The following is a 12,732-nucleotide window of genomic DNA, read 5'->3' as shown; positions in this document are numbered from 1 at the left end:
TGATGCGAAATAAGTTGCCTATCCAGACCGCCGTAAATACGTCTTCTTATTAGGTATTTTTTAAGGAAGATAAAATCAATCAGAAAATAAAAATAAAATGGCCTCCGAATTACAAAATTTCAAATGTACTTATTTGAAATATCATAAAAAAAAAATTAAATTAAAAATTCGTCACTGTAGATATACTGATTTAATTATGTAGGAGTTCTGATGGTAATTGGAAACAATTTATCTTTTGTGCCATCATCGAGTACCGGCTGAAAACCAAAATTAGTGTATTTTCCAGATCATAATTTGGTTTATTGTTGATACTTTCTGAAAAATAAAATTATATTAGGTATAAATGACATAGTGTGTTTAACTGCATAGATTTATAAAAAATATTTAAATTGCGAATGTTTCCCGGTTAAGTGTTGCCAAATTTATCTGAGAAGTTCGTCGTGTTCAGTTTTTTGCCCACCAATGAATTTATAATTTAATATGCCCCTTCACACGCTTAAGTAATTAATGAATTATGAGGGGAAAAAATCCAACACTTACGGTGCTAAACCAGAATTTGAACGCTGTGTTATGGTCCCGAAATCACACATTTACCAATTCCCAGTGAATTTGCCTTTCTCAACTATATAGATCTTGCCTGAATCAGAGTATTTGTTCTTTGTTGGTAAACACTTTATTCTCATAAAAATATGTCTCCACTTCTTTAGTTTTTTCAAATCGATGCTCACGCTTCCTGGTACTTTTGTTAGTAGAACGCATTCGAATGTACTTGAAGTGCCTATCACAACAACAAGGATGATGAAATTAATACCTATAACTTCTGCTCAGAATCTGTAAATAGAAAATAATTAGAATTTACTTACGTTCCTCAAATTTGCGTCGCAGTATTCTTTAGAAAAGGCTTCAAAATCGCTTCCGCAGCAATAAACAGCCACGGCTCCATTTCTATAGTTCTGAGAGCACCTTTGACATCCTTTTCAGAAAGCGATTTTCGGAACTCAGGGTGTCTCACGTTATTAATATCTTTCTCGAAGGCTTCAGCGTGCTTGGCAAACGTCTTATACGTATGTAAGCTAATCCCATTGGTTTGAGTCGTAGCTGTAGTTAGTTGTAGCTCCATCGCATGAGGAGTTTTTTCAATTTACGAAGAATATTCATCCAAGTCGATCTTCCACGTACGCGTTGACCTTCTCGGGCATCATTACATCCTTTTGGTAAGTCTAGTCTATAGATTGAAACTGCCCCCAACTGGATAATTTGTGGTACCGAATAAGCTTTAGATGAATCCTGAAAAACAATAATTATGTAGGAAGGAATTCAAAAAGAAATGTTAAGGATTGTACTGTAGAAGTTTCTAAACTTGATTCTTCGTGACCTTGGAAGGTCCTTGAAATTAGGCAAACATTTCAGCCAATGTTAATGCTTGATTAATAACGTATACCTAGGTATGTATAGGTATGTATGAGTATGTATGATTAGGTAAGTATGTAACATGTACAAAAGTTAAGTACATATTTACCTGGTCAAAAGGTGACAGAGTGGTAGTGGGTTTACTAGAACACTGTAGGTATAAGAAGATCGAAGATTATGCAGCTCAGTAAAAAATTTCATCATCATGTTCTGAAATCCTTCATTAAGTATCCTATCTAGTATCTTCGTGTAACTTTAGCATCAGCAATTGAGATTCGTGTCTTTAGATCAAGTACCTACTGAGCAATGAAAAGAATTCAAGATTTATATTTAAGATACGTATGTACGAATTATTCACATAGCTTAGATAGGTCTATCTTATCATAATGTGAATTAAAAGAACTGATACCGCGAGACATACGAATTCATATTTATCATATTTCTAATCAACAATGCCAAAATTGGAGTTTTTTCATATTGACGAGCTCTTTAAAATAAGACCAGAATGAAGGGTGTATGTTGAAAAAATTGTTCAAAATACATGTTCACATTTTTGGGTCATTGTTGAGAAAATTTCTGTATTTCAGATCTTCTAATATTGGAAAACTATTGAACAGCTTTCAGTAAAATTTGGAATTTATTTTGTGGCAACTCAGAGAAGTTCTTGCTTGGTTAAATATGGATCGTCTTAAACTGAAGTTAGTTATTTTAAAACGAGTGATTGAGATTTTAGCAGTGTGTAGAGGTGAAAATTGGTCCTATATTATCATGAGAGTTGCAAGTACACGCATAAAAAATTAAATATCTAAAAATGATGCGAAATAAGTTGCCTATCCAGACTGCCGTAAATATGTCTTTTCATTAGGTAGGTATTTTAGAAAAAAAAAAAAAAAAGAGAAGATATCATAATTAGAAAAGAGAAGGAAAATGGCAGTCCAATTATGAAATTTCAAGTATATTTTCAGAGCTCACATGGACCCCAAATTACAAAATTTCAAATCAAATTGACTTTTAAGAGTTGGCTTTTAAAATTATTTTTCACAGTTTACATGGCTTCTAAATTACAAAATTTCAAGTAGCATTTTGGAGCCATTATACTTAAGCCAGACAAGCGGACAGACGACCTTGAGAAGCCATACTGATAGGTCAATGGCCTCAAGAGGTCAGTCAAACTGACAGACAAACAGACAAAATGACTCTTTAGTAAGCCATTCACATGGGGCAATGACCCCGAGAGGCAAGAAAGGCAGACAGAGGACGTTGAGAAGCCAGATAGAGAGTTCAATGACCTTAAGAGAAAAGGCACACGTGTCAATGACCTCAGAAGGTCAGAAAGACAGTTAGATTGTTAGATGACCTTGAGAGACTGAACAGACAAGCCATTGACCTTAAAGGGTTATACCAATAGGTCAATGACCTTGTCGATGGTGAACAGGCAAGTCATTGACCTTGAGATGTCAGCTTGTTGGACAAACAAACTTGAAAGTCCACACAGACAGGTCAATGACCTAATGAGGTCAATCGTGCAGCTGGTGCTGGGAAGACAGACAGAAAGGGCAATGACCTCATGATTCTATATAGTGGAATATATGACCTTGGGAATAAGTCAATGACCTTTTGGACAATGACCATACAGGTCAATGACCTTAAAAGGTCAATCTTGCAGATAGTGCTGGACCGAAAAGACAGACAGAAAGGTCAGTGGCCTCCTGATACCCGATAGTGGAATATATGACCTTGAAAATCGGTCAATGACCTTGCGGATGGCGGACAGGCAGGTCATTGACCATGATATGCCAGCTTGTTGGACAAACAAGCTTAAAAGTCCAGACATGCAGGTCAATGACCTTGAGAGGTCGATCTTACAGATGGATGGTGCTAGGAAGACAGACAGAAAGGTCAATGACCTCATGAGACCAGATAGTGGAATATATGTATGACCTTGGGAAGTCAGACAGAAGGGTCAATGACCTAATAAAACCAGAAAGATACACATTGGGGTTTGCAGAGGATCCTTGAGAGACTACACAGGCAGACAAAAGATTTTGAGAAGCCAGACAGACAGGGCAATGACCTTGAGAGACTAGACAGCCAGATACATCATTTTAAAAATGTTTTTTGGGTCAGAATGGGAATTTCGGTTGGGGGGGGGAATTTGACAACTTGGTTTCATAATTTTGAAAATTGGCACACCATGGGCACACCTGTTCAGATTGTCTAGCGACGCCACTGTCCAGGTAGGATCTGAACCAGTCATACTGCATGCCTCTGATTCCACAGCTCCAGAGCTTCTGCAATAGGATCCCAAAATCAACTGTATCAAATGCCTCATATGAGGTTGAGGTATGCCCCCCAGCAACGCAAAGAAAGAAAGAAGGACGTTTATGCTATAAACATGTTGGCTTCAAAAACATCAGGAGACATGGAAAAATTCTGACAGTGAAAAAAGAGAATTGAAAATTTTTTTAGATTCTTTCTATCTGGGTTTCTACTTTCTACATCATACCTGAACCGTAAATCTCGCGAAAGTTCTCCAATTCCTTCTGCATCTCCTCCAATTCCTTCTGCATCTTCTTGATGACATCCCCATCTTCAGCGGATAGTTTTTGTATAATTGACAACACTTTATTATTTCGATCGATCTCAGAAACTGGTTCAGTTGATAGAACTGCGAAATATTAAGCGTAATATTTCAATATACCTATTACCTACCTATGCCAATTGACGACTGATTATAGAAAAAAGACGTACCTAACTTACCATAATCAAAAAATACTAGCAGGAAAATTAAGTTGATTACGTGCATTTCTCATGATGTTAATATAAATATTAGCAACAAAATATGAAAAAAAGTTATTTAGTACCGAAATGTAATGAGTCACAACTCTATAGTTCTTCGCACAAGAATACCAAAACCTAAAATGAATTGATAGATATTATTCAACTGGTATCGTGCTCATCTAGCTTATCGTTGAAAAAATTTTGATTAAAAAATATATACCTACCTTATCACTTCTTCTTCACATTCTTTCTGTAAATATAGCAAACTGGCAAGCCCACCTTTATTTGAATTTATCATATTTTCGCCCCCTCCCCTCGGATTCAGGGACGTAGCGAAGTGGTTTTGCTGGGGGGGGGCAAAGATCCTAAGATTCCCAACTAATTTGACTGAAAATTCCCAACTTATTCGACTGAAAATTCCCAAGTTGGATGAAAAAAGAGGTATTCAAGTTACAAGTAGTGAGGGGATTGTATCACGACATTTTGTAGCCAAAAAATTTTAATTTTGCCGACTATAATCAAAATTTTAACGTGCTGAACACTCTGGTATTAAAAAATTTTGAAAAGCTGGTGGTTCTGTTCTGAAAAAAATGAAAAATTTGAATTTTTATAAGCTTCGAATATTTTGAGTATTTCTGGAATTTTTCTGTTCAATTTTCATATTCTTAAAATTTTTTAAAAGAGCATTTTGAATGGCCCGAGCGAAGCGAGGGCAAAAGTTTTGGAAAATCTATGATTTGAAAAGTAGAATAACATCAATTTTAATGAAAAAATTCGGTTTTTCTAATCTCAACATTTTACAAATTCAATCATAGATTTTCAAAAATATAGTAACTTTGTAGATGAGAATCAATTTGGGCCGAGCGAAGCGAGGCCGAAAGCTTTAAAAAGTTTGAAGTTCTCAAAGTAGAACAACATAAATTTTAGTGTAAGAATTCGGTTTTTCTGATCTCAACTTTCTTTTAATTTTATCAATGGTTTTGTGAAATTCTTAGTGTGAAAAAAAAAAGAACTAAATTGACCCGAGTGAAGCAATGGCAAAAGTTTTGGAAAATATGTGACTTGAAATGGAAAAGTAGAACATCAATTTTAATAAAAGAATCCAGTTTTTCTGGTCCCAATATTTTTCAAATTCAATCATACGTTTCTTAAAATTGTAACTTAGTAGAAGAGAATCAAATTGGCCCGAGCGAATCGAGGCTAAAAGCTTTGGAAAAATTGTAATTCAAAAAGTAGAACAATATCAAATTTAATGAAAAAATTCAGTTTTTCTGATCTCAACTTTTTAAGAAATTTATCAATAGTTTCTTGAAAGTTTCAAGCGTGAAAAAAAAACAAATTGACCCGAGCGAAGCGAGGGTAAAAGATTTTCAAAATTTGTAATTTCAAGGAGCAAAACAGTTGTAATGTTGATGTGAAAAGGCACAACAGTTTTGCCCGAGCAAAGCGAGGGCAGAAATTTTTGAAAAAATGTGATTTTTTAGTTGTGAAAATCAAAGATTTAGAAGCTGGTTTGGCTTCAAAAGTTGGGAAAGTTTTCAACTTTGATAATTGTAAAAATTTTTAATATTTTTGAAAACTCCAAAACTGAAATACTTACTGTCGCAATTTTTGTATTTTCCCAACTTTCTTGTATTTCTCACAATTTCCCAACTTTTCCCAACTTTCGCGGAACACTGGGGGGCAGGCTGCCCCCCTAGACCCCCCTTCGCTTCGCCCCTGCGTCGGATTCAATATTTCAATAGTGGGTGGGAGATAAATTGGAGGGGGGGGGGTAGAAAAAATCTGAAATCGTCGTTGTACTCCCCAAATTGTAGTTTGTAAATATCGAGTTCATCCTGTTCGAATTTTTCATATTTTCACCCCCTCCCCTCAGATTCAATATTTCAATAGCGGGTGGGGGATTAATTGGAGGGGGGTAGAAAAAATCTGAAATCGTCGCGTCGTTGTACTCCTCAAATTGTAGTTTGTAAATAACGAGTTCATCCCATTTGAATTTTTCATATTTTCACCCCCTACTCTATTTATTCAATATTTCAATCTTTGATGGGGATAAATGGGAGGGGGGATAGAAAAAATTTGAAAACGCCATTTTTCTTCCCTTTGTTGATAGATTTAATAACGAGTTCATCTTTTTGAAAAAAATTGTAATTTCCAGTTCCCACTTTTTTTGACCCACATTGGGAGTGGAACGGAGGGGAGCTAGAAACTTTTTTTTGGACCACAGTGTTTGGCGAGTCATCAACTTTCAGTAGGTATCCACTTTTTCTCGATTTTTTTTTTCATTTGTGTTTTATCGGTCCTATTCCTATATTATCTATCATGGGAGTTGCAAGTTCACACATAAAAAATTCAATATCTTTCATTTAAAAAAATGATGCGAGATAAGTTGCCTATCCAGACTGCCGTAAATATGTCTTTTCATTAGGTAGGTATTTTAGGCGAAGATAGTATTATAATCAGAAAAGAGAAGGAAAATGGCACTCGAATTATGAAATTTCAAGTATATTGTTAGAGTTCACATGGACCCCAAATTACAAAATTTCAAATCAAATTGACTTTTAAGAGTTAGCATGGGCCTCAAACAACGAAATTTAAAATTATTTTTCATAGTTTGCATGGCCTCTGAATTACAAAATTTCAAGTAGCATTTTGTAAGCCAGACAAGCGGACAGACGACCTTGAGAAGCCACACTGATAGGTCAATGACCTTAAGAGATGAGTCAAACTGATAGACAAACAGAAATATGATCCTTTGGTAAGCCAGGCATAAGATGGGACAATGAGCTCAACAGGCCAGAAAGGCAGACAGATGATGTTGATAAGCCAGACAAAGAGTTCAATGACCTTAAGAGAAAAGGCACACATGTCAATGACCTCAGAAGACCAGAAAGACAGTTATATGAACTTGAGAGATGAACAGACAGGTCATTGACCTTACGAAGGCAGACCAACAGGTCAACGACCTTGTGAATGGTGGTCAGACAGGTCATTGACCTTGAGATACCAACCTGGCGGACGAACAAACTTGAAAGTTCAGATAGAAAGGTCAATGACCTTAAGAGGTCAGTCAAACTGACAGACGAACAGAAAAATTACCAATTGGTAAGCCAGACATGTAGGGCAATGACCCCAAGAGATCAGAAAGGCAGACAGAGAGTTCAATGACCCTAAGAAAAACCATACATGTCAATGACCTCAGAAGGCCAGAAAGGCAGTTAGATGACCTTGAGAGACTTAAACAGACAGTCATTGAGCTTAAGAGGGCCAGACAAACAGATCAACAACCTTGTGGCGGTGGACAGACAGGTCATTAACCTTGAGAGGCCAGCTTGGTGGGTGAATGAACTTGAAAGTTCAGACAGGAAGGTCAATGACCTTAAAAGGACAACTTTGCAGACGGATCTGGGAAGCCAAACAGAAAGGTCAATGACCTCATGATACCAGACAGCGGAACATACGACTTTGGGAAGCCAGACAGAAGGATCAATGACCTCACAAGACCAGAAAGACACACATAAGGCTTTGCAAAGTCAGACAAACAGGTCAATGGTCTCAAGAGACCAGGCAGGCAGACAGAGGATCTTGATGAGCAACCAGTCAGGCAGACAAAAGACTCTCATGAGAAGTCAGACAGACAAAGCAATGACCTTGAGAGGCTAGACAGAAAGACAGACGATCTTGAAGAACCAGACAGGCAGACTGATGACCTTTGGAAACCAGACAGATGGGTCAGTGACCTTATGAGCCCAGACAAACGTACAGTACATACAGATGACCTTGAGAGGCTGGAAAGACAGGTTAATGACCTTATAAGATCAGATAGACAGACAGATGACTCTGGGAGGCGTTTGGAATTGAAGCTTATGTAGCCTTCAAATTACAAAATTAATGCGAAGGAAAGTATACTTAGTTCGCATTGCCTCCAAAATAACAAAAATCAAATACATTTTTAGAGCTTGCAGGACCTTTAAAAGTTCAAATTATAAAAAAATCACTTCAAGAGTTTGGATTAGCGGCGGTGGGTATGCTACTTATTTAACGTGAAAAATGTGAATTGATACCTACTTAGATAGGCAGAGGCACCTACTTATTTACAGAGAAAAGTAATGAATGAACAGGGGAAGAGAGATCAGTTGTCATTCTTGGGCTCGAATCAAAATTCAGTGAACTATAAGCCTATTATAGTGTTTTGTAGAGTTGAAGATACATTGATGAATCTTTCTACGAGTAGAACAGTAATTTCGGTTTCGGGTTGAATCGACTGTGTTTGAAGTCTAATCGCATTAATTTAGGTACCTAGTGCATCTTTAAAAATAACTATGATTTTTCTTCGATTAATGAAAAGTTTAATTAATGAAAATTCGCGTTCACTCCTTCTCTCCCGATAAAGATTAAATAAAAAATAATGATAAAATAAAATAAAACTGTATCGAGACTTCATGGTGCCTCTCGCTATTGATGTCTAAAAAGCAAAAGTGGTTTCTAAAATATTTTTATCATAATTAGGTACCTATCTAAACGAAATTTGACGAGCTTATACTTAATCAGTTGCAATTCCATCAGAAGTAGGTGGTCTATGCTTACTGATGCATTACCTACCTATGGATTTATGTATTAGTGTAAATCATTCAAAGATATTACTTCTAATTTCAAGCGCGATAAGATACACTGCTTATTATTTCCTTAGACTCAACGTTGAAATAGAATAATTACCTTATCCGCAAAATTAGTGTTTTTTTTTGTTTTTTTTTTAGTTTTTAGTTTCTATACCTACCTACGTACCTACGTAGCTACGTTGTGTTAAACGCCACAACTCTTATCATTGAAACTGATTACGAACCGGTGGCAATTGTGAGTACTGAGTAGGGAATCGCTGGTCAAAGGTTCATACTTTGATATTGTGCCGGTATGGAATTCGACTATGTTCATTTCATTCGTATTCATCCTTAAAATACGTTGTTTTTATGAAAGAACCCATACGTCACAGTTGGAAAATTCGGTGAGTACATTTATCTTATTCATAAATGCTTTCAAATTAACTTGTATTTGAAAAATTATAATATTATACCTACCCATAAACATCTATTCAATATATTTCAATTGAACTATTACATTTTCAGGAATCATTTTAAAAATATATTTTAAAATGGATAGCAACAATAGATCCGAAGAAGCTGTTCCTATGATCCCACTGAACGTTGATAAACCCAATGAAAATGGCGAAAGTGAAACAAACGAAGGAATTAAAACGGCCCCAGCATCACCAACTCCATCTGAAAAATCTGTCACCGAGGCAAATTCAGAAAAACTTTCGGATACAGTTGCAATCGATGTTGTAGGCGATCAATACCCAGTGGAACAGAAGAAAGTCCCTTACGAACATAGTCTCAGTCTGACCTCGGATTTTAATTCCATGTTACCAGGTCCCATGCAAATTCCAATGATGGATATAACCAACGGTGGGACAGGAAATGATCAAAAAGGCGATGGAACGAAAAAAGTAAGAAAACTTTTTGTTTTTGTTTATTTGTTTCTTTGTTTTTTTTTTTAAATTCAGACGAGCAGGATACTTTTTATTAAAGATGAAAATTTCATAAATTTTGCTGAACTGTGGTTGGTTATTGCCTATTCTGTTTTTAAATTTTGTAGTCAACCGATGCACCAGATGGGTTCAATCAATACAGAAATCAAAAATCATTTTCACAAGGAATGTTGGATATCGCATTGTTTACCAGTAATGTTAACCAGTTGAGAGCAGTTACCATGCGTGCACCTCAATCGATGAATTTCACTTTTATTTTCATTATCATCTTGTTGGTTTTAAGTATAGTTTTCCAGGTAAATTATACCCCTACTTTTATTCCTAATATTGATAATTACCTAATACTTATTGAAATTTAAATTGAACTCATTTTTGATTTAGATCGGGGTAGGATTGATACTGCTATTGAGTGCGAGATACAATGTCAACAAAGAAGAGGAGAGGAAAGCAGTTTACAAAATGGGTAATTACGTAGTAGCTGGTGTTTTTCTTATCACTGTTTTAAATCTATTTATAGCAGTATTTTACGATTACGAAACTCCTCCTCCGAAATAATTTGGTAGGCAACGGACAAATTAACTGTGAAGATTTTCATCGCAGTAGGGTACAATAAGTATTACATGCTCGTAGAATGATATACGTAGGTATCTAGCAATAAATTACAAAAATTTGTTTCATTCAATAACTTGGCTGTTGAACTGAATTCTTGACTCATAGAGTACAACTTTTTGTAAAAAAATCATTTTATTAAATTTTCTAAATTAATTTTTCATTTGATATTTTTATACAACTATAAACTTATTTTTAATCGAATAAAATTATAATTACCTGTTATTTTAAAATGATTGGATCTGATATGATCTGAGCAAATGGACATTCCATGGATTCAATTTTTAATCGAATAAAAACTAATTTCTGATCACTGATCAAGTCAAATGAATCAGATCCAATCATTTTCTGCTAAATTTGGGAGGCTAAAAAATTTGTAAATATTTAATTTCTCCATTTGGGGGTGATTTCGTTGATTTTGTGATTAGTGATTACATACCTACGTCCTCAGTTTTCTTAATAAGTACTTAGTTTTTCTTTCGAACAATTGATTTAGGTATTATTATTGCTATTCTGATAATATAATACATTTTTCTACATTCTTCGTTCATGTTCATTTCATTTTAGCATCAATTTCGAAGAAAGTTGTCGGTTGTGAGAAATATGTGCGAGTTGTGGTGTTTGTCATTCATACAATTATCAGTGATGAATTTATAATGTTTTGAATACCTATCTACTTACGTACAAAGAAAAGAATTTATCCTGCAGCTTTAGTTTCTACGCAAAAAGTAAAAATTTCGAGCATTAAAGAACAAGGAGCAGTTCTGGAGCCTATAGCAGATTTCTGAAAATTTATATTTCTACAAAATTTCACCTAACGAAGGACCTGCGGAAAATTAAATTTACTTTATACCTTAATTTCAACATTCTGATTTCTGAGTCGATTTCAGATTGGTTTCAAGTCATTATGGAGCCTCCAATGACTTTTTAGAAATTCCAGTTTTCCGAATCATGAGTATATTTGTGTTGAAGTTTATATTGTCAGATTTTATGACTTTTTTGGTGGTGGGGGAAGGGAATTGGAATTTCCAAAAAGTCGTCGATGGCTTCCAAAGGTCCTGAAACCATCTGCGATTGACTTAAAATGTCAAGAATAGAATGTAAGTAACCTGAATTTCAGTCTCTTGGGCCAAATCTTGGAAAAATGTGGTTCCGAACTAGAACTTGATGATTTTGGGAAAATGGCGCGTAAATCGGTTAAGTGAGTCACCAACAAGCACCAATCGCGAGCATATCTGCCAAAATTTATGTAAACAGATTATGTTTTTTTTTATGGAAAACTGGAATTTTCAAAAATATGCTGCATGGAGGCTTTAAAACGGCTTGAAATCACTTCCAGTGGACTCAGCATGTTAAAATTGAAGAGCAGAGTAAATTTTGGCGACGGCTGATTTCATTTGATGAAATTTGTGAAAATTTCGAGTTTCAAAAATTTGTTGGAGGCTCTAGAACTGCTCAAAACAGTTTGAAACTGCTTCCAATCGATTTGGCGAGTCAAAAGTAGTGTATATCCCGAATTTCAGCTTTCTATGTATGTCAATTTGGTGAAATATTTATTTTTTCTAATTTTTTTTGACTCAAATTTGATTTTTAAAAATTCACTAAAAATTAACTTTAGCACTGGGTCATTCCATGTCAATTCAACCATCGTTTTTGAGTCATGTCTTTCGATTTTGCTCAATTTTTTTTACAATGTTTACCCACCCAGTAAGTAATAAACCCGCAATCAGTTTGGTCCAAGCCCCCTCAGGGGGCGGGTGGGAGGCTTCCATTATTTTCCCATTGTCTCGAGGTACTCCACTTCAGGAGCGCATTTCCCCAAAACTATGATACTTTGATCAAAAATGAATTTTTTGGCAATTTTGACCAAAATCATGCTCTTTTTGGCAATTTTGACAAAGTATTGTTCTGTTTTAGAGTTTTTTCAATAAAGTAGAATTTTTCTCTGAAATTTCACAAAAAAGTAAGTTTTTTTTAGTAATTTTGAGCTTTTTTTTTGAAAATTTTGAAAAAAATAAACAGATTTTTTGGAACAAAAAAGCAAGATTTTCAGGAAATTTTCACCAAAAAAAAGTTTTTGCTGAATTTTTGAACAAAAAACAAGATTTTTTGACGATTTGACAGAGCATTGTTCTGTTTTAGAGTTTTTTCAGTAAAATAGGATTTTTTGAAATTTTACAAAAAAGTATGATTTTATAGTAATTCTAAATGCTGAACTTTTTTTTTGCAAATTTTGAAAAAAAGAACAGATTTTTGGCACAAAAAAGCGAGATGTTTTAGAAAATTTTGACCAAAAAAGTTTAGACATTTTGTCGATTTGAATTTAAAAAAGGCATGTTTGGCAATTTTGACAGAAAATTCTTTCAAAAAATAACATTTTTTTCAAT

At 34.9% G+C, this 12,732-nt stretch overlaps 1 protein-coding gene and 1 long non-coding RNA gene across 6 annotated transcripts; one reads left to right on the top strand and one right to left on the bottom strand.

Moving 5' to 3' along the window:
• Window positions 1-103: 103 nt before the first annotated feature.
• Window positions 104-4,375, bottom strand: LOC135835027 (uncharacterized). Of its 5 annotated transcripts, none has more exons than XR_010556812.1 (6): window positions 4,171-4,375; window positions 1,520-4,078; window positions 1,361-1,441; window positions 864-1,287; window positions 541-778; window positions 104-315 (listed from the first exon to the last, which is right to left on the bottom strand). It is a non-coding gene; the product is annotated as an uncharacterized LOC135835027 (long non-coding RNA). The 5 variants fall into 5 exon arrangements; XR_010556809.1 differs by lacking the exon at window positions 1,361-1,441 and having other exon boundaries at window positions 1,520-1,709; window positions 3,917-4,078; window positions 4,171-4,333; XR_010556811.1 differs by lacking the exon at window positions 1,361-1,441 and having other exon boundaries at window positions 1,520-1,706; window positions 3,917-4,078; window positions 4,171-4,333.
• Window positions 4,376-8,977: 4,602 nt separating this feature from the next.
• On the top strand, window positions 8,978-10,889 carry LOC135835023 (uncharacterized). Its single transcript, XM_065349073.1, has 4 exons — window positions 8,978-9,193; window positions 9,315-9,694; window positions 9,844-10,032; window positions 10,118-10,889. Exons 2-4 carry the CDS (start codon window positions 9,341-9,343, stop codon window positions 10,289-10,291), a joined length of 717 nt encoding a protein of 238 aa, XP_065205145.1. The 5' UTR covers window positions 8,978-9,193; window positions 9,315-9,340; the 3' UTR covers window positions 10,292-10,889.
• The last annotated feature ends 1,843 nt before the right edge of the window (window positions 10,890-12,732 follow it).

The sequence above is a fragment of the Planococcus citri genome, chromosome 2, assembly GCF_950023065.1.
Source record: "Planococcus citri chromosome 2, ihPlaCitr1.1, whole genome shotgun sequence".
Lineage (NCBI taxonomy): Eukaryota > Metazoa > Arthropoda > Insecta > Hemiptera > Pseudococcidae > Planococcus > Planococcus citri.
The sequence above is the reverse complement of the archived record's forward strand: the minus strand, read 5'-3'. Positions and strand labels throughout refer to the sequence as shown.